Source organism: Cryptomeria japonica, chromosome 5, assembly GCF_030272615.1.
Source record: "Cryptomeria japonica chromosome 5, Sugi_1.0, whole genome shotgun sequence".
NCBI classification, from domain to species: domain Eukaryota; kingdom Viridiplantae; phylum Streptophyta; class Pinopsida; order Cupressales; family Cupressaceae; genus Cryptomeria; species Cryptomeria japonica.
In genome coordinates, this window is record NC_081409.1 from 614878585 (window position 1) to 614905509 (window position 26925).

The window sequence follows — 26925 nt, forward strand, 5'->3', positions numbered from 1 at the left end:
CCTTCTTCTCCGTTACTTCCTGAGAATTTCCTACAAGGCTCTCTAAGTCAATCACATCATCTTCATCCTCGATCACAATCACCCTTGTCAATCTCTCCTTCAACCAATCTGGAATGGCGGATCTCGTCTCTCTAACTTGTATTTCTTTAGGCAATGGTTCTTCATCTCGGAGAGATGTCACTTCATCCTCATTCTTGTTTTCATGTAGCTCATTGACTTGGGGAGATCGACTTGATGAATGCTGAGGTGCCTTCCCTTTTTCAGGTCTATCATTCTGTACTATTGACTCCATAGATTCATCCACCTCAGGCATCGTCATCTCTTGTCCTTCAACTTGACTTGTCCTTTTCTCATGTCGAGATGATGTACCTGATGAGCGATCTCGATTACCCTCTTGCTTCTTCTTGGAGGGTTCCCTTTTCTCGGGTCTTTCTTTCCTCTTCGCACCTCTAGGATGAGAATTGTCTTCACTTGCACTTGCTCCTCCTTCTTCTGGTTTTTCCTCCAAAGTATAAGTCATTGGTACGTTCTGTTCTCTTAACTTTTGATGTTGTACATCCACCCATCTGCGAGTACAGGACAAAACTGGAGCCATCAAAGCTCTCAAGTCTGTAATCTCAAGCTCGTTCCAATCTATCTTCACTGCTTTGTCCTCTCTGTCATAGGATGACTGGAGATGTCTGCCACTGTCCTGAGCTTGATCGGCCACTCTGTAAACTTTGCATTTCCTGATGAAATCTAAAGGTAATCTGGAATGCATCTTTCTTTTCACTTCTAAATCACTTGAGAGATTCATCCAAAAGTCTTCTACCTGAAATTCGTGCTTGTACTTTCTGCCATATGTCTCCTCTATATACCCATAAGGGTCAAAATTCTCCCTCAAGGCAAAGAACGTGAATGAATATGAGGCCAACTCCCTCTCTGCATCATCCAAGGCTAGAGCATTAGGACATACCTCAACTGAATTCCCCAATATGATGGGCACGGGAGCTCCATTTCTATGCCTGTGTCTGAATGTCTTCGCATAATCTGCCAACTGCCTAGTCACCTCGAGTAGCACTATCTTGTCTGTCGGATACCTCGGCAACATGTAGGGAGGTGAAGGACATCCATGAACTCTGATATAAGTAAACTTTGGAAACTGGATGAACCAAGCACCATACCTTTTTATAAGTTCTTGTGCATCTTGAGATAGTCGGTTGTGAATCCCGCCTTGCAATATCCTAGTGATGTTCATCATGAAGGTATCATTGACTAACTTGTAGTCACTTCCTGGTGGATGATGCAAATGAAAATAAGAATCACAAACTCTGACTTCCCTAGGTCCTCTTCCGATCACTCCTCTGTGAGGTAGTCCTGCATATTCGAAACTCCTGATCAAGGCATATATGATGTATGAGCTCATGTGAAATGACTTGGTAGGCTTTAGTCTTCTTAACTGCACGTCCAAGCAATGGCTAATAATTCTAGCCCAATGAATTGTTCCTTTTCCTTGAACTATCACTTGGATGAAGTAGAACATCCACTTCTCAAAATAGAAGGCTTGAGGAGCCCCTATAACTCGATTGAGCAAAGTTATCAAATCTCTGTACTCCTCCTGGAAGTCGATCCTATGTGGTGTGTTGGGAATCTTGCTCAAGCAAGGACGACTTTTGAGTAACCAACTCTTATTGATGATGCTCAAGCAAGAGTCTGGATCATCTTCATACATGGACCTGGCTCCTTCTAGGCTCTTGTAAATCATATCTTTATGTTCTGGGAGATGGAGAGCTTCACTTATAGCCTCCTCTGAAAGGTATGCCAAAGTGTTCCCTTCCTTGGATACGATCGATCTTGATTGTGGGTCATAATGGCGAGCACACTCGATCATCAGCTCATGGCACTGGACTGCTGGAGGGAAACCGGCCACCTTGATGATGCCACTTTCAATTATTCTCTTTGCGACAGGTGATGGCTTTCCAATGTAAGGGACCTCTCGAAACTTCTTCACACTGAAGTTTCCTAAGTTGGTATCTCCAATGTTGCTCCACTTGGACACGATCTTGGTCTCCAATTCTTCATTCCTTTGATCTTCCTTCATGAGAGCTGGACGACTCATGGATGCTCCTGCCTTTGGGGTCACCATCTTGACACCTACACAACATTTCATAATGAGTAATATATTTTGCAACGTAGAAATATAGAGTAGAAAGGAAGACAAAAGATTTTAATTAGGAAACTTCATGTTAAATCTTTGAGTTATCATTTCCTAATTAACTACGCAATTTTCAAAAACTTGAAGTTCAAAATTCAAAATTTCAACATTGGGACTAGGATGATCTCGCCATACCTCCACTTGAGAATTAATTCTAAAAATGATGCAAAAATAAGGTGAATTTTGGCTAGGCAAAATGTAGATCGAAATCCTCCTTTTAGCAAAATGCGCCTCCTTTAGTCTTCAACACTTAGGATAATTCGCTCCAACTAGACCAGATTTCGCACCTCTTTCTTTGCTCCTCAAATCGCACTTGAAATAATGAATGAATGATGATTAACATTGCTCAAAACACCCCTATTATATAGGGCGCTCACCACTTCACCTCTCCATAGGCCGACTTGGCAAAATAGGGCAAAATAAATAAATAAATTTGCAAAAGCAAGAGGAAGACCTAATAAAATAATAAAACATGATACCTCAAGCGCCCCATTTTCAATTTTAATTTAATAAAAAATAATTTTAAATGCCTTAATAATAAAAAATCGATTTTTGAGGCTCAAAATTAATTTATTAAATGCCATGCGCCTTTATTAAATGCCAATTTAACTAATTCTATTTTTTTTACTTTTGAAGTTGATGATTTTGGCATTTCATGCGATTTGGAGGATGTCAACGTTGGGATATGGCAAAAATAAAGAATGCCAATAATTTCGCTCTGGTCCCTTGGAGAGGGACAGGAGCACTTTTTCATTTTTAGGCTAGGATTCTCAATTTTTTGAAGTCAAACCTTCATTCACCATGCTTTAGAGGATCCTTCCCATCTCATACAACTTTGCCTTAGCATAATCTCGGAGGGAATTTGTTGTTTTCATAAAAAAGCGCCCTGGTCCTTCAGTGAGGTGTTGTGACGTTTTCACACATCGCCCCATTGCAAATGGGGACCCATGTTTTTTGCTTTTTAGGGTTTGTTCTTTAGGTTTTTTAGGGTTTTGTTAGCTAGCCTTTGCATTTTGAACGTCGCCCAGGGGATCACATAGGATAGCAAGTCCGGCTTGAGTGAGGTCCTGATCCTGAAATTTGGCTAAGTCTGGAATGTCCTGATCCTGAAATTTGACTAAGTCTGAAACTGAAAAAACCTCCAAAAACTAGATTTTGCAATATAACTCCTGGAGGTCTGAAACCACTCTCAAACATCCTGAAAGTATATATGGAATATAACTTAAAGTATTTTCCTTCTATGTTTCTTCTTTCTTATACTTAAATGTTATATTCCATAAAAATTATCCTGATAGAGAGTACGAAAAGTCAAATTTCGCTCGTGTCCTTCTCCAAGGGTCCAGAGCGAAAAGCGCTCCTGTCCCTCTCCAAGGGACCAAGGCGAATCGCTCGTGTCCCTCACCAAGGGTCCAGAGCGAAAATGCTTAGTTGAGCCATTCCTGACCTTGTTTGGACGAATCGAGACATCAAAGGCACGGTGAAGGACGAAATGAGCATGATGGAGCATCCAGACTTGATCAAAAACAATGAAATGATGAAGTTTTTGCCTAGAGGGTCAAATTCGCTCCTGTCCCTCACTGAAGGACCAGAGCGAAATTCTTCATAAGGTACGATCTGGGCAAAGATCAAGTCAAGTTTATGTTTGATGGCAAGGAAGACGATGAAATGAACTCATTGAAGATAAATTGAAGATTACCAAATGCCATCAAAGGACCCAAAATGCCTAGTTCGCTCCTGTCCCTCAGGAAGGGACCAAAGCGATTTTTATTATAATTGGTTTTCTTGCCAAGTTGCAGACGATATCAAGGCATGGATGAATGGAAGGACGCATTACGAATCCGTTGAATATAAATTTGGAAGATGGCGAAGTGTGATGGAGACTACAAGTACAAATTCGCTCCTGTCCCTCTCCAAGGGACCAGGGCGATATGATGATTATATTGCCGTTCTTCCAAATTCAAGACACTCCAAGACAAAGAACAAGGTGGCAAGGACATTTCGAAGCATCCCAATCAAGCGCAAAGCATCAAAGATCGTCAACATTGAAGGATTTACATCAAGACTCCTAGTTCGCTCCTGTCCCTCAGGAAGGGACCAGAGCGAAAGTTGCATAAAGGCATAGATTTCAAAAGTTAAGCAAGTTTCAAGCGACCAAGGGGAATCAAGGGACTTTATTTCACGCGATGAAGACAATTGCAAGTTGATCAAAACAAGAACAAGCTCAAAATGTTGGAGATTGCTCCTGTCCCTCAGGAAGGGACCAGAGCGATATTGAATGCATTGGCTAATTCATGCAAAAATCACGTAAGGCCAAGACTTCACAAGGTTGTAAAAGGTTCAAGGCGTCTTTTGAAAGTGATATATCAAAGTTTGGAACGTCCATATGTTATCAATCAAGCTAAGGAGTCTATATCGCTCCTGTCCTTTGGACAAGGACCAAAGCGATTTCATTAAAAACACTCATGCTCCTTCAAAATCAAGACAATGCAAGGATTGGCGAAGTTAAGGACGTCCTTTGGAAAACAATGAACGAAGAACAAAGGCTAAATGTTTACGAATTTGAGCCAGGACATGGAGATCGCTCCTGTCCCTCTCCAAGGGACCAGGGCGATATTTGCCAAAACCACATGATATCCTTTGAAGATCACGTTGAGATAAAGTCGCACATGGTTTTAAACATCATTTGGAGGGCGATACAAAGGGAGATAGACGTTAAATATTACCAATTTGAGCTTAAAATGGAGAAAAGACAAGGATCGCTCCTGTCCCTCTCCAAGGGACCAGGGCGATATCACATCTTAAAGACATTCCTTCGCACAAACAAGTCAATCAAACTTGAAGGACCCAGCTAAAATGCCGATTTGAACGTAAGGATCAAGATTTTGAACGTCAAAAATGCAAGGATTAAGACCAAATTGATGGATCGCTCCTGTCCCTCAGTCAGGGACCAGGGCGATGAGGTACGTATCTTTCTATCTTCAAAATATTTTGGCATTCAAACAAGTTTTTGAATTTATTTAAATGCTAAAAATCGATAACTTTGAAAATTCAATTAAAATGGCATTTAAAATTTGCGCAAAACATTAATTAATTATTTTTGCCTTGTAAAAAAAATCGAATTTATTAATTAATAAACAAGGAAATTTAATTAATTAATTATTGTTTGCAATAAAATGGAGCGCTTGAGTTTATTTTATGAGGGTCGGCCCTTGTTATTTATTTAAAAATCATTTTAATTGCCTCATTTTGCAAAAAGTCGGCCTAAAGGGGGTGAGTGGTATAAACGCTTATAAAAGGAGGTGAAGATTTTCATTTTTACATTATCATTTTACCATCTTCATTCAAGTGCGATTTGAGGAAGACAAAGGAGAAGTGCGAGTTGTGTTTTAAGGTGCGAACTTCATCAAAGGGAGGCATTAACATCAATCTAAGGAGGTGCGAACCTTAATTTCCATTTGAGCAAACTTGCCAAGGACATTCAAGATCACGTCGAAGCCATCAAATTTTGATTTTTGCCTAGGCAAATTCTTTGTTTTGCATTTTAGAGTTAAGCTCTCAAATAAGGTATGGCAAGATCTCTTGTTTTAATTTCGAATTTTGATCGTCATTGCCTTAAGCTTGAATTTTGAATTTTGAATCCTTAGCTCAGTCCTTTTTAGGAAATGATTAATAAAGGACTTATCATTAAGTTTCCTAAAAATTTGCTCTCTAATTTATGTTATGTATTGCAAAATCATGTTACTAATTTTGAAATGTTGTGTAGGCATCAAATGGAGATCTCTTCAAGGAAAATCAAGCCGGATCAAGGACGGTCTTCGCCAGGACGGTCTTCGCCAGGACGATCAAGTAAGGACATGGGCAACCTCTTTCAATCCAACGTTCCAAGGCGAGGTACATCATCATCCTGCACATCAAGGACAAAAGGAGTTAGGACAAGGATTAATTAAAGATAGCCTCTCAACGACATCAAATTGAATATCTAGCAAGCTACAAGTGTCAGATGAGGTGGCATCCCAGTCATCACTCCTCCAGTCAGTGTGGTCCACCTCAGCATGTCCAGATTCAATGTACTTAACTCATGGAAGGTGGCACAAACTCCGATGTACCTACCCCGGCTATCCATTGGTCGATTTTTCTAGAGGGGACATGTGTCCAAGCAATACAATTTTGTCATTGGTCAAGCATTAAATGTTATGTAATGGTTGTAACAAACCCTAATTAGGGTTTTCATTGTAAAATCTTGGCCATTGATCTTGAATTGATCTAAGCCATCAAATTGTATTGTGGGCACTATATAAGCCCAGGCATTTCATTTGTAAAGGCTAATTAGCAATAGCTAGAGAGTTAGAAGATAGTTGGAATAGTTAGAAGATAGAAATAGAATAGTAATTAGAGTAGAATAGGAGGACAAGGCAAGAAATTGTTGCCATTGATTGTAAACAAACTCCATTTTCATTGAAGTAATGGTGAAATATGTCGTTTTCTTGCAATTTGCATGGTTTCTTGTTGAGTCTTCAATCTTAGATGGTAGATGATTAGATGAATGGAGGAAATGCGATTGATTAATGGTGGAATTCGTATATCCATACTACTAGCAGTTTGTTGATTGCAGACTTGCCTTGTGTAGTCAACTGGAATCGTTCAGCTTAAGCTCAATTTCAATTTGTTGCCTCTTCATTGATATGCATCAACTTGGATGGTATTTATGCCTGCGGTGATGATTTGAACATCATAAAGCTCCCTTAGAAGATCGCACTAGTCTTGTGTAGATGTTCCATTGATGTCAAAACAAGATCTAGTTAGAGTTTCATCAAAAAAAAATCAAGTCATTGCTCCTACATTCTTAGTATTAGGATTAGATCCTCTCTTCGCCCTTATCCTTTTTCATTTTTTCAAATCTAAGTTAGTAAGAGCCTGTGTCCAGCAAAGCAGATCGGAAGTTCAATCATCACATGTAAGTCCCCTTGTGATCCCAGCAAATCACATCATACCACTGGAGCTTGTCCACACGTAGAGACCCTACATCAAAGAACCTTGGAGTCTACCTAACTGATCCTTTACGCGAATCTTCAGCAGTTAGAGACTATTTTCTCAAGAGAGGATAAGATGCCTTTAGGTATTTTATTCTGTGTATGATGGTGTACAAAATACACGTCAACATGAGGGACGGGAGCACTTTTGAGTCCATTGCATGAATTCTTGATCATATCAACTTCAAATTATCTTCCAGGCGTAGAATATCACATTTCACTCCATCTTGAGCCTTGGTAATAAAAATATCATTTCAAAATGCAAGGTAAATGGTCATATTTGGAAATTGTGCCCTGGTCCCTTGATGAGGGACGGGAGCACTTTTGCCAGTTGTCGTCAAAATTTGCAACTCTCACATCTCAATTCCACTTTAAGGCATTTTAAACACTTTTTCAAACTTGCGCCTTGGCCTCAATTTGTCCAAAATTGGTGAGAAAGGCAAGATAACATGTTAAGCGCTCTGGTCCTTCAGTGAGCGACAGGAGCACTTTTTCAACTTCAAGCTTATCTGTCCTTTGCTAGCTTCCCAAATTATCTTCAATGGGCTAATCATGTCCTCTTCCATTCATTTCAATCACAAACTTGCCTTGTCTTTGCAAGAGATTTACACTTTCTTGGAAAATCGCTCTGGTCCCTTGGAGAGGGACGGGAGCACTTTTTACATCTTGGCATACTTCTTTGTTCTTTAAACCTCTCAATTGCGTCTAAGGCATAAAACATCATTCGTCCTTCCTATCCAAGTCAAGTTTTGCCATAAAATATCAAACAAAGAGGAGAAACTTGAAAAAGTGGCATGGTCCTTCAGTGAGGGACGGGAGCACTTTTTGTCATTTGGGTTGATTTACTCCTTCGTGAACTGCTTAAATTATATTCAATGGACAAAACATGCTTCCCTTAACTTCTTCAAACCATAAAATCACTTTAATCTTGCAAAGGCAGTGCAAATTTGAAATTCAAGCTCCGGTCCTTCAGTGAGGGACGAGAGCACTTTTGACCTTCTAGGCAAAAACTTCATCATTTCATCGTTTTTGATCAAGTCTGGATGCTTTATCATGTTCATTTCGTCCTTCACCATGCCTTTGATGTCTCAATTTAACCAAACAAGGCCAGGAATGGCTCAAATAAGTCTTTTCGCCCTGGTGCCTTAGTGAGGGACGGGAGCACTTCGCCTTGGTCCCTTGGAGAGGGACAGGAGCACTTTTTCCTTTAACCTTCAAAATTCTCTATTTTTGTGTCTTCAAAATCTTCAAAAACACCAAGTCACGTCCAATTATCATTCCGGAAGACCCTGCACAAAACAAAATAGAAAAGTCAGTGACAAATATGCATAAAATACATTTGTGCTCTGGTCCCTTGGAGAGGGACAGGAGCACTTTTGTCCTTTCTGGCTAAAATATTCAAAATTTAGGTCTCCAATCATTTCACAAGGCAGAGTTAGGTCATCTTCAAGGCCAGGAATCAGTTAGCAAGCTCTTGCAAAATAAGAAATTGCACATAGAATGAAATTCGCCCTGGGCCTCCAATGAAGGACAGGAGCACTTTCTCTGTTTCAGGCATCATCTTGCCTCCGAAATTTGATCAAAATTTACCTATGCAAGAATATACAATTTCATCTTCAAAATACTAACACTTAGACAAAATTTGAATTTTACCCCAAAAAACCCTGACTAGACCTAACCTGGGACCTATTTGACTTTCCTGACAAACTCACCTTATTTCAAAAATTTCGATATTTGAGAGGATGCTTAATAACTTTCAAAATTTGACTAGACTCAACTTGAAAAATATCCAAAAGAAACCCCTAAGGCTTAGCCCTAGCCCAGACAGACCACTCACTCACTCAAAACCCTAAAAGCAGAGAGAAGAATAGGCAAAACAAAAGCGAAAAGAGGGGGTCCCCATTCTAATGGGGCGATGTGTGAAATGGTCACAACATGAAGGTACTAGGACGCCAAAACTTGATGGTCATGGAAAGCTTCAAAATCACAAAATTCCTTACCAATGCAGAATCATTGCCCAAGTCCCCAAATGCAGGTGCCCAAGTCAAGGTACCAAGGAAGAGCATGGAAAGGATGAATTTCCTTTATCAAAGTCAAAATTACAGGCCCAGTCAAAAGTTGAGAATTTTCTAAGGCATGGAAATAATAAAATTCCTTACACCAAGCTAAATCCCACATTCCACGCCTAAGTTTGAAAGTCCAGGATGGAAATTTCCAAGGCAAAGGAAAATTTCGAGGGTCAAGGAAGAATGGAAATGCAGAAACCCCCTCAGTGGAAATTTTGAAAAAATCTATTTTTAGACACCAAATCTCATCGGAATCCGGAATTTTTTGCATATTTGGACTCGTGAGGGAATTCTCTCTTGTGGACCCGAGTCCTAAATTTTAGGAAAGTTCCTAAAAAATAGGAGATGGTGGAAAATCATTAAAAATCTCCTCCAGAGCAAGGAAAGTTCGAGAAACTTCAAGAAAATTCTTCATGGATCAAATTCTTTCCAAATAAAGTTCTCTCTCCAAGGGTTTCTCGCCAAATGGCAACTGGGTCAACGCATGAAGAATTAATGGAGCATCTTTTGCATGTAGCCGTCACATTTAAGGCATTATGGCAGATTTTTTTTTTTTTGCATGCAGTTGTCACGTTCAGGAGATGATGGTGCATTTATGGCATCATGGGATGATTTTGCATGGAGGCATATTTATTGCATTTATGATTTATTGGGTGAGCTTGATGGATGATGGTGCATTCAATGCACAATGGACACCATTTTTGGCAAGAATGTAATTAATTGTATATGGGCATAATGGGCATTTATTGTTGATTCCCACCTTGTTGCATCATGTGTGGGGAATCTTTTAGGGAGAAACCCTAATTAGGGTTTTGCATGTAGTCAGGGCTTGAAGCCTATATAAAGGGGTGACCCCCTCATTTGAAAAGGAGATTATTATCTGAGATTGTTGCATCAGGATTGTTGAAGTAGCCAACTTAATACATTGTTCGATTTTGATGGTGTATTCTTGTTCTATTTTAGCAATCTGCATGGTCTTGCTCTCTTCAATTAGATTAGATTTGCTTACATGTTGTTAGGAGAACCGGATTTGATAGGAGTACTTGTTGTAGAATCCGAGCTCATACTTTTGGTGTGCAATTGATTGGTGTATACCGTGCAAAGTTAGCCTAAGCCTTTTGTTATGTGTGTACGCTTAACTTCGATCATCAATGAAGATTATTCGATCCGATGGTCCATATTGGTGATTTGAAAAACCTCTACACACCCTTTGAAGATTGCACTGCCTTCGTGTAGTTGTGCTCTGTTGGCGAAGCGAAGCGTGGTTTGATTTTGCATGAATGATCTCGTCTCTTGTTCTTAGGATTAGATTAGTTTTAGCATAGTTCTCTCTACCCTACTCTCATTTACTTTTAGCATAATTCAAAAATCAATAATCTAAAACTAGGGCTTTCATTGCAAATCATTCGTATAGAAATCCTTGAGCTTGCATGAGTTTTCTTCAATTGAACACACGTAAGGCCCCTTGGGTTAACAGCTAACCCATCAATCAACTGAGTCACGTCCATGCATTGGAGGAACCTTGGAGTTAGCCGTTTGAACTTTATGCAATCTTAGCATATGGATTGATTTTGATCAAGAGAGGGTAAAGTGACCATTGGTAACTTTTTTTTGTGTTCGACGATGTCAAAAAAAACACGTCAACAAGACCCAAGGGGCTTAACACGAACAACTTGAGACCTGCATTGATTCATATAATTTTCCTGTACATGCCTTCAATTAGGCCATAAATTCTTATGATTAAATACGTATGTTGTTTTTGCTGCAAATATTTTTTTTGTGAATTATGCATGTTTTTTGTATAAACAATCCCAAAACAAACCAACCACCAAAAAAAATTTGCCTAATCTGCAAACCCAAACCAGGACGGGACTAGAACCGGCAACATAGTTTTTAAATTTTTATTTATTATTAAATATATATGATTATTAATTTTTATATGATTAAAAGTATATATAAATATTAATTTTCATATGATTAAAAATATATATAATTATTAATTTTTATATGATTAATTATTTGTTTATTAAATTTAAAATCATTTATTATTAATAACATTTTAATATTTAGGTGTAAAATAATAAATCAAATTTTGATAGATAATATATCTTTTAGTTTGAATTTATTCTATTTTAATATTTTATTATATTAAAATTGCATACATTTATATTATATATTTATCATATCCAGCCAAATCCATATTACAAGGTCTTGTAAAAAAGCTTATCATATCAAATAGACATTTGTCTTTGTATCCTTGCAACTCTGTTAATAAAACATCATAGGCACAAGACTCGCTAAGACTCGGCAAGTCTCATGGTTGGCAAAGTGAATTGAGGCCTAGAGACTCCAAACTTGGATACCTAGGGAGTCTGGTCAATCTTGTCAACCCCTAGATAATCTGGCGCTTGGAGTCAACCAAATCAAGTGTGAAAGCGGGAAAAAATAAAAAATAAAAATTTGAAAACACTCAAAAATTAAAAGCATGAAAGTCTTAAGTATTTTTTAAAGGTTTGGGGGAGTATTAGAGCTTGGTTAAAAGCAATAAAATTTTGATATATGGTATGTGCCATGAATGTTTATGTAGTTTCAAAGGCTTTAATTTGAGATTGGTTGCGAGAACCTTATCTCTAAAACCAATAACATATAAAATTGGTTGGTGAAAATAATTAAGCTCTAGACTTTTAGCATTTAACTATTCAACTAATTTATTATCCTAGTACCTAAGAGAGGAATTGAAGAACAAATTATCATTACTTCATGAATAATAATAGGCTAGTAGCCTAAATGATAAAGTGAGATGTTTGGTCCACACACATTATAATCTATCACTCTAAAAGAGAATGCACCCACTTTTTCTAAGGTGCCTATGTAATATTTATGTATCAATGTGAAGATGCATTATTGGTGAGAGGTTGATAGAGACAAAATGGCTAATATTCATGGTTCAACAAAGTTTCCTGACAGGGGGATGGGTTTAGGGAACACAAGGATCAAAGGCCTGAGTTTGGGGACAATAGAGCAGGGGCAGCAAGGGGCTAGTGCATATGCATATGGTACTTGAAAAATTAGTTATAAAAGGATGAGTAAGGAATAAGTATAAGAATTGCAAATGAAACTTTGGCATACCATGTAACATTTAAACTAATAAACATTAAAAACATGACAATGATTGCAATGAAATTTGAACATTAACAATGGTGGTCAAAGTTTTGGAACTTTAGGAGCAACTCAAGAATAAGTATAAGAATTGCAAATGGAAGTTTGGCTTACTAAGTGAAGTTTTAACTAATAAACATAAAAAAGATGGCAATGATTGCACTAACAATAATAATGATGGATGGAGGTTTAAGGTTAAGGGCGGGTTTAATGTCAAGGGGCAATGCCGCAAAGATTTGGGGGTAGAACCCCCAATGAGGTCAAGTGTCAAGTGGCAGTGCCCCTTGTCGAGGTTTGGGGGCAAAGCCCCCAACAAGATCAAGTGGTAGTGCTCCTTGTCGGGGTTCGGGGGCATAGCCCTCAGTGGAGTCAAGAGGCAACGCCCCTTGCGAGGGTGGGGGCATTGCTCCTCGCAAAGTCTAAGAGTAGTTCCCTTGGTGGGGTCGAGGGGAGATGCCTAGGCATCCTCGAGATGGTCAAGGGACTCTTGGGAGTCTCTCAAATGTCACAACGTCTCCAACATCCCAATAGAGGTGGCAATGCAACAAGGGAGCATTTCTCCCAAATCGTTGCATCTCGAAAACGAGGGGATTTTGGGGGGACACATCCCTATGGTTCACTGCTAATATTGTTCAATTGCCAATAGCATTGTTGAAAACACAATATCTAATGCAAATATGGTACCAAAAACATTTTTTTAGATCCCTAGAATGTCTCAACAAAGGTGGCAATGCAACCGCAGGATGTTTCTCCCAAGTCCTTGCATCCCGAAAGTGAGGAAATTTTAGGGGACACATCACTGTGGTTCACTAATAATATTGTTCAACTGCTAATAGCATTGTTGCAAACACAATATCTAATGCAAATATGGTATCAAATATTAAAAAAAAGCAATTTTTTAGGCTCATTCATCGACAAACAAATATAATTGGTTGGTGAAAATAATCAAGCTCTAGACAATTACAGTTTTAACTATTCATCTAATCTATTAACCTAGTCCCTAAGTTTCCAACTCACCCACCTAAGGGAGGAATTGAACAAACTATCATTACTTCATGAATAATAATAGGCTAGTTGCCTAAATGATAAGTAAGAGATGTTTGGTCCACACACATTCTAATTTGTCACTCTAAAAAAGAAGACACCCACTTTTTCTAAGGTGCCTATGTAATGTTTGCATAACAATGTGAAGAATGTAAGATGCATTATTGGTGGGAGGTTAATAGAGACGGAATGACTAGCATTGTTCAAATGCCAATAGCATTGTTGCAGACATAATATCTAATGCCAATATGGCATCAAATAAAATAATAGCAAATTTTTGAGACCCATCCATTTGCAAACTTAATCTGTTGCATTCAAAGAAAAGTTTAAAACAAATATATTTATACATTAGAAGATACTAGATACTAAACCAACTAACTACACCCCCTTCCCCTAGTACCCAATGTAGAAACGAGAATGATATGACTTCACAATACCCATAAAGTCATGCCAAATGCATTTAGATTCGACAACCTAGGTAAACTGTCATATCCAATGGTTTAATTATAGGAGGATAAATGTTGATCATGTGAGTGACAACAAATAGCAGATTTCCTTCCTTCCTATTTGTCAAAAAAGTGATTCATACACCATTGGGATTTGTCATGCATGATAAGGCTATGCCCTATAGATAGTAGGGATACTAAGAATCGTGTGTACCATGGTCATGATCATTGAAGCTTTCTATTCCTAGTCCTAATAATTGTTACAGTCTACAAAGCTAAAGACCCAATTTTTCAGTCATACAATAAGAATTTCTTCATGGATGCACTTGAATTTAGGAGAGCAATAACAAGAAGTCTATGTGATAACTTCGATTACTTATTAATATTAACTTTAACTTTATTTATAACTTATCAATTTATATAGTATATTAAATAATCTATTATATTAAAATACATCATAATTGCCCACATACTATGTACATTGTCACTATGCATCAAGCCCATTAACAAGATCATTTATGCTTGGAGATCTTTCACCCCTTCTCCCATATTCTCTCCACCTCTCCAAAATTATCCAATTGATTAACTCTTTGATTACTAGCCCAATCTAACACTAATTCCTTTTTCTCTTTATATGCTTGAGAGAAAAGAGTTCAAATTGCCATCTCAATCTCCTTACTCCTATGATAACTATGTCCATCATCCAATTATTATACTTACCCCTTTCAAATACTCAATTACAATCTTTAATTTCAATCTTCTCACACTTATGAGCACTTGCTAGATGAAGACCATACAATAGATCCTTAGCTTCAAACATGTTATTAGGATCTATTCCAAAATCTAAAGTGGCTATTACCAAAGGTTGGCCATTATCATCTCTCAACACTACCCACGTACAGACCTGAGGCTTCCTTTTGGCACCCCATCAAAATTTAGCATGATCACTAGTTTTTTCTTGGCCTTATGCAACCAAGTAACACTTGGCTAGGCTTTGAATAGAGATAGATCCTTGTCTTTGACAAACCAATCATCTTTTACCTTGTTTTCCTCCATTTAACATGCAAACACTAATAGTCCAACTCCAATATCCATATCCATGACCCGATCGATGACCATATCTCAATTGCATACCTATTAGGCTTATTTAAATCCATTCTAACACAGATTATTGGCTTAGGTTGTCAATTCCTTTTTCTCGATGCCATTGACCTGTAAACATACTTTGTCATAGTGTTCTCAATCTCTTTGGATATTTCTTCTGACCAAAGCTCATTGGGAAGCTTGTACATTTTAATCCATATTGGGCCTCATTTATCAATTCCTTCCCAAAATCAAACCCTAGTGGACCAAGCTCTCAAGCAGCACCTAAATATCACATGAACCGCAGCCCTCCTTCAAAATTCTATCCATACCCTCTTTATCTATAAAGTTCTTTGCAATAAGCCTAAGGCAAAAAACTAATGCTAGAATGAGGGCAATCTAGCCAATTGACACATCCAATTTTTAATTTGCTCTATTGACCACCAACTCCCTCTAAACTTGGTTGTTAAAGACATTCTTGTCAAAAAAATTATTCTAGAATTTAGAAATTTGTTGGAGATGTCAATGACACAGATATAAGAATTGATGGCTAAATTAACATTTTAAACTAAAAACTTACCTTCCTTCCCACCCTTGCCCACTTGATCCATCAATTCTTTACCTACTTCCTCAAGTATACATCCAAGCTCAAGGTTATTGTCTGATTTTGATGGGGATATATAGAGTCACTTGCCTCCTTTTCATTCTATTATCCTTCAGTCCTCCCCCAATCAAGATCCTCTTTAGACTTATCTCCTCTACATGCTTTATCCTCTAACACATGCCCATTGAAATCCTCTTTGCTCTTTTCATTGAGAATTTTGCTTTTTTTCAAACTTCACCATTTTTCATTCTCTTTAAAAGTTATAATAAATTAAACTTTAATATAATAGATTATTTGATAATATAATTTTTTTATTTGTAATATCTATTATTTGTATTAGTATTTAAAATTTATAAGTTTAATATTTGTTATTAGTGAAATGATAATATTTAGGCATAAAAATATTTTTTTTGATTTGCAATATATAGACCCATATCCAACAGTATCCATATTATAGGGAGGGAGTTGAATATAGTTGTATCTGTGTTCATGCAACTTTGCATAGAACATGTTATTAAAAGTCAAAATTAATTATTTTATCAATATGTAGTTCGTCTAGTGTCTTTTTAGTGTTGTTTATAGCAGATTTTGTGAATTTCCCATTTTTCATAATTTGACCATGTATTCTGGTGGGTGTTACCTGGATTATCCCAGCAGTCATACCCCATACATTCCAAGAAAAATCCCATAAAATGAGCAAACCCTACAGCTAAAGACCAGATTTGTACCAGTACAGATGCTGCAGAGAAGAGTACTGGTACAGTTGCTCAAAAAGAAGGGTTGGGAAATTAAGAAATACCACGATCTGTAGCCAAAAAGCCTACTTCTCATTTGTTGTTGTTTCCCATTTCTTAATGCTAGGAACATGAAACATATGGTGCTCCAATCAATAATGTGACATTCAGTATTCAGAAACAGTTGAAAGGAACACGTTACATTATATGATTATCATGTTGTAGTAGAATGTAATACCACAATCAGATTTATCATTACAAATTCATGTACAACTACAGTTTGATGTATGCGGTTTGCAGGGTCATGTAATGCTATAAGAACAAAAATTAATTATTATTGTATTGAAAATCAATGAAATTTATAGAGAATCAGTCTTACCCTTTCATGATCTGAAATTTTGTTCTCAGGTAAAGCTCTGCACTGTCTCTTTACCCTAAATGGTACACAATCAGAATCATCATCACCTTTTTCCCCAATGTTACCTACGATATAACTTTCCTGCATTTCAATGATAAAAAATGTTTAAAAATTTCAAGAAATCCACAAAAATCAGTGAAAAGTAAAAAAAGAAATTGTAACCCATCAATTTGAATAGTACCACTACCAAACCAACCTCATTGGAAGACTCCTTCTCAAAACCAGAGGATGTTGTTCCATTATTTTGGCTCACTGAAGAAGAAAAAACATAATTTTGATTTTGCTCTGAAATGACACTAGAGTATGGAACATAATCATTGTGTTCATCGAGCAAAACAGGCAACTCTTTCAGTGATTCTCCCAACACCCCCTCCTCTTGTTCAAATTCCTGAGCTACTGCTTCCATTGCAGATATATCGTCTCTTAAGTAGATGGTTGGAATGCAGCCACATCCGCACTTCATTGCTGCAAATTTGAAACACCAAGGCATGTAGAGAATTACTATAAGAACCTGATATAAAGTTGAAATCCCAATTTTTATAGAAAATGAAAATCTAAATTTGTTATTGAAAGCCATCTTGTGTGTGATAGGATAGCCACATAGAGAATGCATTTGCAACAACTAGTGACAAAATGCCACTTGTTACTCATAAAATAAAATCTATTTTGATGTAAGCCAATAATTATGAGTAAAACTTATATGTCTAATGAAACACAGAGGATGAATGATCAAAACTAACAACAAAAAGAATGCCATACCATGATTTAAACACACAGTGTGCCTGTTGGATTGGCATATGCCAAATGCAACATAGCACCAGTGATTGCAGACACTGCATAGTACATTTCTGTCATAACCCAGCGAGTAAAATATATGTGCTTCTTGCTTCTTCAGTAACCAACAAAACTGATGCTGACGTCTTATAAGGCTAACAAATGCAATCTTCATCAAGTGCTGCGTTCCATCTCCAGAACACAATCTATTGTTTGCAAGAAGCATTGCCTCTTTACACAGTAGTTGTTCGTGAGGAAGTATTTGTACTCTATTCAGATTTTCATAACGTTTACAGGCTGCTGCCCCAAATGGAAACCAATCAACTAATGCAAAATTTACTGCCTCGCCACAATTAAAACCTACAGCAATGTTTTAACATGTCATCAAGAAGGAAAAAAACCCAACCAAACAGTACATGCACCTTACATGGCCCCATTTCACTTGGGCAAGGCAATGAATTTTTTTAACAGATCAAAAAAACAGTTAATACAATGCACTCAACAATATAAATCCATCCGATGTCTTTACCATGACTAAAGCCTGCGTGGTATGCCTGAGGAAACGTAATCACAAACTCCCCAGGCTCTTGTACAGCCTTATAAACAGGAACTCCATGCTCACGTAATATTTTTGGTGGAAACATTGTTGTTTTTCCTATCAACAAACTAAAAGCTGCATCCTCTCCTTCATGAATGGACATTTCTGCACCATACACATTTTCCACAACTACATTTTCAAAATCATAAGCTGCATGCCCAGGAACACCATACCATGTCTTGGATGCACCACAATGGTGATAGTTAATGCTGCCGTAGAAAGAGAGGAGTTAAACAATTTGATTTCCGAAAATAGTGTAATTTTAAAATTTAAATTCACAATAGTGCCTGTCATGTCAAATATGATGATCCTCAAAGAATAAAAACTAGTACAGATTTTATAAGAGACTTACCTGTATAAATAGTGATCTTCAACATGCCATGCAAACATGCTAAAGAGCATTCCAATGTAAAGCATTGGGTCACTCACCCCCTGCACCAAACAGAATGGAATTTCAGTTGGCTACAAATAACAGCCTTGGCAACTGCCTCAAAATTGAACTGCTGAGAACACGACTCATATTCACTAGGATTAGACAAACTAACAAGGATTACCGGAATTGGAGATTCAAGCAGGCGCAGAACAGATTTTGGAAGCCTCGAAATATCCTGCATGCACCTCAAGAGAGACAAGGTATCAGTAGTCACATGTAGAAGAAGTTATAGATTTGTGGCATATGCTCTCGCACATTATAAACACATTGCTTGAATCACATATTAAAACTTAATTAAATTGACCTGTAAGTTCCACTTGCTGGTTCCTAGTGGATCATTTGCTGATCTCGAGAAGGCACTCCCTTCAACATCACAGGCATACTCAACAAAGTCTGTTTTCCCTGATGTTATCTCAAGCCAGAACTCTCGTTCAACAAATTTGGCAGGCAAGCTTGCCGAAGTAGAAAATTTATGAGCAAATAGCTTGTTTGCTATTTTCTCAAATTCACGGAAGGAGTATTTTCTGAAAAACAACACTGCCATATCAAAAATTGCACGGTACATGACTACCATAATTTAAGAATTAAACCTTGTCTATTTCAAAAAACATATATATGGCTAATATTCCTACCTTCCACTCATATAGTACTTAATTTGTTCTTCAGTATCCCATCTTGCAACTTTAAATGGCTGCACTCTAGTGGTGAACTTGAATCCAGATTTCTCCTTCATTAGAACCACTCCAGCAGGCACTACTGTAGACACTGGTGAAACAATCTTGCATATTCCTGTAGCATGGCCAAGAGCAATTGCACAAAATAAAACCTTCTATATGATGCATTTATTGTGAAATCAAATCAAAAATAGAAAATAAGGAGATAACCAGCCTGCCAAAGATCAACATGGAACTAGTTTTATATAATTTGAGTTACAATCTTTAAGAGGAGGCCAGAAATGGCTTGTGTTCTGAAATAAGAGTTAACAGAAAATTCAAGCTTATATAGAGCCATACATAGTTGCAACTTACAAATAACCGCGTCCTCTTCCATATGTAATGTTATTACAACATAAAGATGATTTGCAAAAAAGTTTAGAAGTTTGGAACAAAGACCTCAACAGTTGAGTCGAAGTGCTACATGGTAAGGGAAAAAGAAAACAGAAAATCCTAGATTTTCCACATACATGTTGGAGCTTACCGAATTTTGATGCTTTAGGGGCAATGCTCTGGAGATAAGACAATGGATCTTCAAACTCCTCCATTGTTGGATAAAATGTTGGGCAGACAGGAATACTATTGATCCAATCCATCCTGTTGGAATTCATATTATTAGCCTTGCATTTTAATTCGTTGAGACTATTTCCATCTTCCTTCCAATGTAAAATGTGCTCTGCACCTCCATCCATACTGACCATATTCCACTTCGACAGCAATCACCGGACACAAAAAAAGCTCTGTTGTTATTTTCTTTGCACTCACATTTCCTTATCCTCACCTGTTCAACATCCAAATTATAAATGATAAAATATTAAAATCGCCTCAAGGCTGATCATCATCAAATGATTTTCTAACTTTAAATTATTGAAGTCATATATTCTTAAGTTGTGTGCCTAATATTACAATATAAACTTACTTCAAACAAGGTCAACATCATAGAACAAAATCAAGTTGAACAGATACATATTTTGTTCTGTCCAAATCTTATCTACCCTGCAAAAAATGGAACATGTAAAAAACACAAAAACACAAAAAATTCTGTTCAGTAGAAGTGAGTTCTTTCAGCAGTTCAAAACCCAATATATCATATACCTCAAGTAAGTGCAAGAGACTGAACTACTTTGACCTTCCGGTGGAGAAACATGGACATGAATAAAGTGTCTATTGTGTTACACCACCGGCATGCCAGTTGCCCCTCTCTATTTCATGAAATCTTGTGCCTCAAACTTTAGGCACTGCATCAAAAAAAATTGTAAACAACAAAAGTGAGAAGCAAGAGTATGAACGATTCTTGTAATTAACTGCAACCTGAGATGTTTTAGCACAAAAATACTAGGAAAATACTATGGAAGAGCTGTCGCATTATGCACTGGAACAGATAAACAAAAACATTGCCTTCATATAAACTACTTAGAAGAACCAAGAAATAAAGCAAAATTCAAACTGTTTAAGAAGGGCTTGGTGCATTAACCATGGAATAAGTCACACAAAATAAATTATAAATCACAATCTTCAAATATAGCACTAAGATAAACAAAGGGCAAATTAAAATTGAAGCTGTATCAGAGGAAAGATGAGTAAAAATAAAAATCACTGCCCAATATCTTTGACTGTGGTATGGGAAAATATTAAAATATAAGAAGACCACTGGTGAAAGATTTTAGAGTTCGCCAAATACATAAAAACCTAACGCAATGATATCAATATATTTTGAATATAATATTCTAAAAGTGAAATTGTTTGGTTTTCAAATGCATCAGGCACACATGCTTCATAATCTATTTTGGGCGATTATGAACTGCAGTGTGTCACCATCACTGTCCCGGTTCATCCATTAGAAATGTTTCTTCATGAATTGTGCATGTGTCTAAATTAATCGATTGGATACAAGTGTAATGTGCCATCGTAATGAATTAACAAACTCCTGCTAAAATCCCTAATTATAACTCAATAATTTACTTTTTTAAGGTATAATTGTACAGTCTATTACTATTACATCATAGTTTAGTACATGGGTTTAGATATTAATTTAAAATTTTAAACAGATAGTTAATAAATAATAACTTAATAGTTAATGTGATTTTGCAATAGGATTAATATATTTTACTTACTTTTATTTTGTTGTTGAATTCCTATTATTTTTAAGTACACACTCTATTTTTAACGAGAATAGGATGTGTACTCCAAAATAGTAGGAACCCAACAACATTCTATAAGTATCTCTTTTTTTATCAAAATAATAATATCCTGTTATCGTTCATTTCATTGCAAAAACACAATAGGAGGTGGTGGGAAATGAAGGAGGACATTGCTGCCAAAGAGGAGCTACAGAACAGCTTGAATTCCATGATTAGTTTAACATAAGATAAAATCTTACTATATGTAGTGTTTCCACAGTGTATCAAAATATGTAATAATTTACTAGAATTCAACTGCATAGTTTCAAGTTAATATTCATGAGTGGTGGTTTACTAGAACCCATCTCTTAGGAAAATGCAAAAAATTATTATCTGAACCACCATAAACAGTAGACGAAAAAGAAAAACCATTGCCCTTAAATGGTGCAGTGATGATTTGCTATTGCATCTGGGCTTTGATCTAGCAATAGTTGTGTAGCTCTCAAAATCAATAATAATGGTAACAGACGAAAATAAGCTGAAAGGGCAAACCCCCTTAGAGCACGAGCAAAAGAAAAGCCATCATTCAAAGTTGCTGACCCATTTTGCCAAGTCCAAGACCATGAGAGCATGAGATTAAATTAACTTTTTAAAAGAGAAAGAAAATCCATAAGAGCATGAGATTCAACCAGCTTTTTTGAAGAAAAAGAAAAATTCCTCATTTGATATAAGTCATTCGTTTTGCCAACTCCAAGTCCCTACAAGCATTAAACTCAACCAACTACAAAACACAAAACAAAAGCCCTTATTTGGAGTAGCTTATTCATTTTGCACTAATCAGGTCAGTCTTGTCAAGCCTAAGACAAGTCCAAATATGGGTGCTATGGATATGACAAAAAGATGAGATGCTTCTTACAAAGATGACCCAGGTTCAAAACCTACACATCTGATCCACATGTTAAGCAGTCTGGACTTTCAACATTAGTGTGGCTCGGTGAAGTGCAGAGGAGTTGACTTTCGATGCATCCTTCATCCAAGGCAGTATGACAACATAGCTGTATCTCAGATTAACAAGAATTTCTGTGATACGATGACAAACAAAACAGCGTAAAGGGAAGGATGTACCTCCTAGATAATTAAGGGAGCCTTGACCTTTAAAAAAGGTAATTATTTTCCTCTTTCCAAGGTGTGAGACACAAGAGTGGTGACACTTAAGAGCGTAAGATCATGACCCAGATTTAAATATTCTTCACCTCGATGTGCCCATAGAAATATCATGGGCATCCATAAATCTAGTTATCACATGCATGCTGTGATATTTTAGTGCAAAGCATATTGGGAAAATTTGTGAACGCAGTACTTCTGGCAACATGTTGGGCTAATAAATCTCAAGCTTGGCATAGATTCAGTGGCATACCTCCAGGTCCTACCCATAAACTCACCCGAAATTTACCGTGAAAAAACATTACTCATGCTCTCAAACAATATTTATTACGAACATATAACAGGGAAAATGAGGATTTTATTTTTCATAGGTAAAAACGGGCTGAAAGCCAGGAAAGACCAAGCCTCCTAAGGTAATAAAATGTGTATTCCACGGGAATGCATTTCCACCCCTTGTTAATGGTTTCCCTTCCCACATCTCGCTGCTATTTTAATTTTGGGGTTACCTCTAGCCCCTAGGCATCCTCTTTCCCTATTCTAGTATCTCCCCATTTCGTAAAAACGGCACAAGGCAGATCATACTTATAAAATCCTAAAAGCTGTTCTCAACAACCTGCTAAAACCTGCAATTCCCTATGACGCGTGACCAAGGCATCCCAAGGACTTCCTCGTACAAGACCCCTCCTACAAATAAAATAGTCATCATATGCTAGAAACCCTATGTGCCTAGGGTCGCGGCTTTAAAGAAATCCGAAACCGCCATCAAACAGAAATGGATGGAAAAACAAAAACAAATATTAGGGTTTCAAAGAACAATGTCAGCTCCCGCGAAGAACTTGCTCCGACTAACCAGATCAAAGACGGCCAAACCCCACTCCGCCAAATTTTGAAACAAGAGAAAAAAATAAAACAACCATAATAAAACTAAAATCGTGCTTCTGATTCCAAAGAATAACATATTTAAAAACAAATGCACCGAAAAAAAATGGGCTATGAACGTTAAAAGATATAATAAATTAAAAAATTGCCGAAAAAAAAATCCTGTCTATAACAGAGAGTGCCGGCACAGAAATGCAAATAAATGAACATACATTGTCAACATACAAGCCATAGACGACATTACTGAAACAAAATGACAGAAACCCAGAAAATTCACAAGAAAAAATTACAGAGCCCTTTGACAGCAATTCTACATTTTCACAATAGGTGATAAAAATTGATTAAAACAAAATGAGTCGCAGAAATAATTTACCAGTGGATTTCCGCCATGGATTTGTAGCTCCTGTAGCCGCTGGAAAAAGATGAGGCCATTTACTGTTGCGATTACCGTATATTAGCAAAAAAATTAAAAGTAACGAAAAAAATTATAAAAAAAAGCCCCCTGAATTAGCAACAGAAGAGAGAGAAAAAGAAAGAGAGAAGAGAAAATTGTAATACAAGGGGCCGATTATATATGAAAAGGACAGAAGTGCAGTTGACCAGCTGTCTATCCCAATGACGATCTCCGCCGTCTTTTAGTACGGATTAACACTTTGTGACAAATCGGACCGTCAGATCGCGCCACATAGGACGGGCGGAGGATGACATGTCTAGTGGCGGGTGGGTGTTCGGTGTTCGTTAAGGGATATTTTGGGACAGTTGCTTAATATGCATAAAATTGTGTTTCCCACTTTTATTCCAAGACACCAATTGAGAGGAGCATGAGGTCAGTTGTTCGAAACCTGGGCCCTTGCTTTTGTTCTGTAGAATACGGATGTTAGTCTTTTGTAAATGTGAAGGGAATTGCAAGTTGAACATTTGAAGAAAGAAATTATGAGTCTTTTTATAATTTTTTAGCAGTAAATTAATTGAACATATTTTGAGTAAAATAAAAAGTTATGGGAACAACCTTTACAGTGATAAATTTAGTTATTCCAATTTCTTTTATTTTTTTATTATAAATGTTCAAAATTTAGATCTTATATTTTTCTATAAATATGAAGAAATTAGACAAGTTCAAATATTGGATATTGAGTCTTGTTTTTCTTCTGTAAATATTAAATCTTATAATCCTTTCCTAAATGCGAAAAAAATTGGAAGTTCCATATCTGAAGCATTATGCAAGTCTTCTTTAATCTTTACTAATAATAAATTAATTGAATATATTTATCATGTCAATAACAGTATCATTCACAATTAAAATAAAAAGTTAGGGAACAAGTGTCACATTGACAAGTTCAGATGTTCAAAATTCAGATCTTATTTCTTTTCTATAAATATGAGTGTATTTTTTCTGTAAATATGAAGAAAGGTGGGAACTTAAAGCTTGAAGAATTATGTGAATACTCATAATTTACTTTAGTATATTTATTATGTCAACAATAGAACCATTTAATTAAAATAAAAAGTTATGAGAATAGACCTCGCATTGCCAAATTAATATTTTAAAATATGGATCTTATTTATTTTCTATAAATATGAGTGCTCAAATTTGTATCTTATTTTTTCTATACGGTTACAGTTTGAAGAATTAGGTGAATCTTTTTATAACCTCTACTCATAAATTATTTGAGTATATTTATCATGTCAACAAAGAATCATTTCATTAAAATTAAAAGTTTTGAAAATAACATCACATTAACAAGCTCAGATCTTATATTTCTTCTAAAAAATGAAGAAATTTGGAAGCTTAAAGTCTGAAGAATTAGGTGAGTCTCTTTATAACCTTTACTCATTAATTATTTGAGTATATTTATCATTAATATGAGCCTGTCATATCTAGATTATTTCTTTTCTATAAATAGAGTGTGAAATCTAGATCTTAATTTTCTTTAAACATCAGGAAAATAGAACAAGTTCAAGTATTCAATATCCAAATCTTGCTTTTTCTTCATAAATATAAATGTTCAAAATCTGAGTCTTATTTTTCTTCTTAAATATGAACAATAGGGGTAAAGTAAATCTTCAAATCCAAATCTTGTTTTCCCTCTATAAATGCAAATGTTTACTATCTGAATCTTATTTCCATCTGCAAAGAAAATTGAAAATTCAATTAGGTCAATCCAGATCTTATATTTCTTCACCAAATATGAACAAAATTGAAAAAATTCAAATATTCCCCTCTATAAATCTGAATATTTAAAATTGGAGTCTTATTTTCTTCTACAAAGAAATTAATAGTTCAATTTGTAACAAATTAGGTCAATTCAAATCTTGTTTTTCTTCTCTAAATATGAATAAAACTAAAAAAAATCAAAAATTTGAAAATTTCAGATCTTATTTTTTCTTCAGAAAACTGAAAAATTTTAAATATACAACATTCTAAACTTGTTTTCCTTTCATAAAAATAAATATTTAAAATCGAATTGTTTAATCTGTAAAAAATTAGTTCAATCCAGATTTTATTTTCTTCTGTAAATATGAACAAAACTGAAAAAATTCAAATATTCAATATCCAAATCTTGTTTTCCTTCTCTAAATATAAAAATTTAAATCTTATTCTCTTATGCAAAGAAATTGAAAATTCAATCTGTAAAAACTCAGATCAATCCACAAAACTGAAAAATTTTAAATACTCAACATCCGAAACTTGTTTTCCCTCCATAAGAATAAATATTTAAAATCCGACTGTTATTTTCGTCCACGGGAAAAATTGAAAACTTCGATCTGAAAAAAATCAGATCATTCCAGATCTTATTTTTTCTTCACTAAATAGGTATGAAGAAAACTCAAAAATTTTAAATATTCAAACATCCGAAACTTGTTTTCCCTCCATAAAAACAATAAATATTTAAAATCCGACTGTTATTTTCGTCCACAGGAAAAATTGAAAGCTCAACCTGAGAAAAATTAGGCGAGTCAAACAGAAGAAGTAAACAACGCATACTTACCAGCGTGCGTATGAACAGAAAGCAGAGAGATGGGAATCGCGATAAAACGAAAAAGCGTAAAAAACAGGCGTCACATTGACAAGTCGCAGGCCGGTCATCATAATAATGATGATCATTATTGTGTTGACAGTGACTGCGTACGCTCCGGATGGTCTGTGGCATTTCAGCTTTTTTTTGCCCTTTTAATGATGATGTAATGTTAAAGGACTTGGACGTGAAGTATTAATGCGCTCAATCTAAGGTGGCAGGCGGAACTTTTTTATTGAGTCCAATTTGAGCGATGAGAGGATGGAGAAGATGCGAGAAAAGGTAAAACATAAAACACATTTCCAAGTCGCTGGAAGTGATAAGGCTACAGGCGTTTCAGAAGGAAATATTTAAAAAAAACACAAATCAATACCTGCAATGATGTGTCCTTGTCGTTATTCAATGGGTCAAGTGTTGTTTTGGTAGGAGAGTGTTTAGGTAAGCAACCG

At 36.2% G+C, this 26925-nt stretch overlaps 1 protein-coding gene across 3 annotated transcripts in view; it reads right to left on the reverse strand.

Annotated features, from left to right (window-relative positions):
* LOC131063755 (lysine-specific demethylase JMJ13) overlaps positions 1 to 24306 on the reverse strand; it is a 36446-nt gene extending 12140 nt beyond the window's left edge. Inside the window, exons 1-14 of one of the 3 annotated variants that reach the window (XM_059221540.1) lie at positions 24018 to 24306; positions 23833 to 23894; positions 20392 to 20534; positions 20216 to 20292; positions 19995 to 20077; positions 19781 to 19893; positions 19216 to 19372; positions 18888 to 19107; positions 18705 to 18758; positions 18503 to 18582; positions 18082 to 18359; positions 17538 to 17912; positions 16975 to 17243; positions 16740 to 16859 (exon numbers count right to left, since the gene is read on the reverse strand). In XM_059221540.1, coding sequence (XP_059077523.1) covers positions 16740 to 16859; positions 16975 to 17243; positions 17538 to 17912; positions 18082 to 18359; positions 18503 to 18582; positions 18705 to 18758; positions 18888 to 19107; positions 19216 to 19372; positions 19781 to 19893; positions 19995 to 20077; positions 20216 to 20236 — 1770 coding nt within the window. In that variant the 5' untranslated portion in view covers positions 20237 to 20292; positions 20392 to 20534; positions 23833 to 23894; positions 24018 to 24306. Of the gene's footprint in view, positions 1 to 16739; positions 16860 to 16974; positions 17244 to 17537; positions 17913 to 18081; positions 18360 to 18502; positions 18583 to 18704; positions 18759 to 18887; positions 19108 to 19215; positions 19373 to 19766; positions 20078 to 20215; positions 20293 to 20391; positions 20535 to 23832; positions 23991 to 24017 lie in introns of those variants that run through there. The other 2 variants (XM_057997661.2, XM_059221541.1) reach the window with 2 other exon arrangements.
* Positions 24307 to 26925: the final 2619 nt, after the last annotated feature.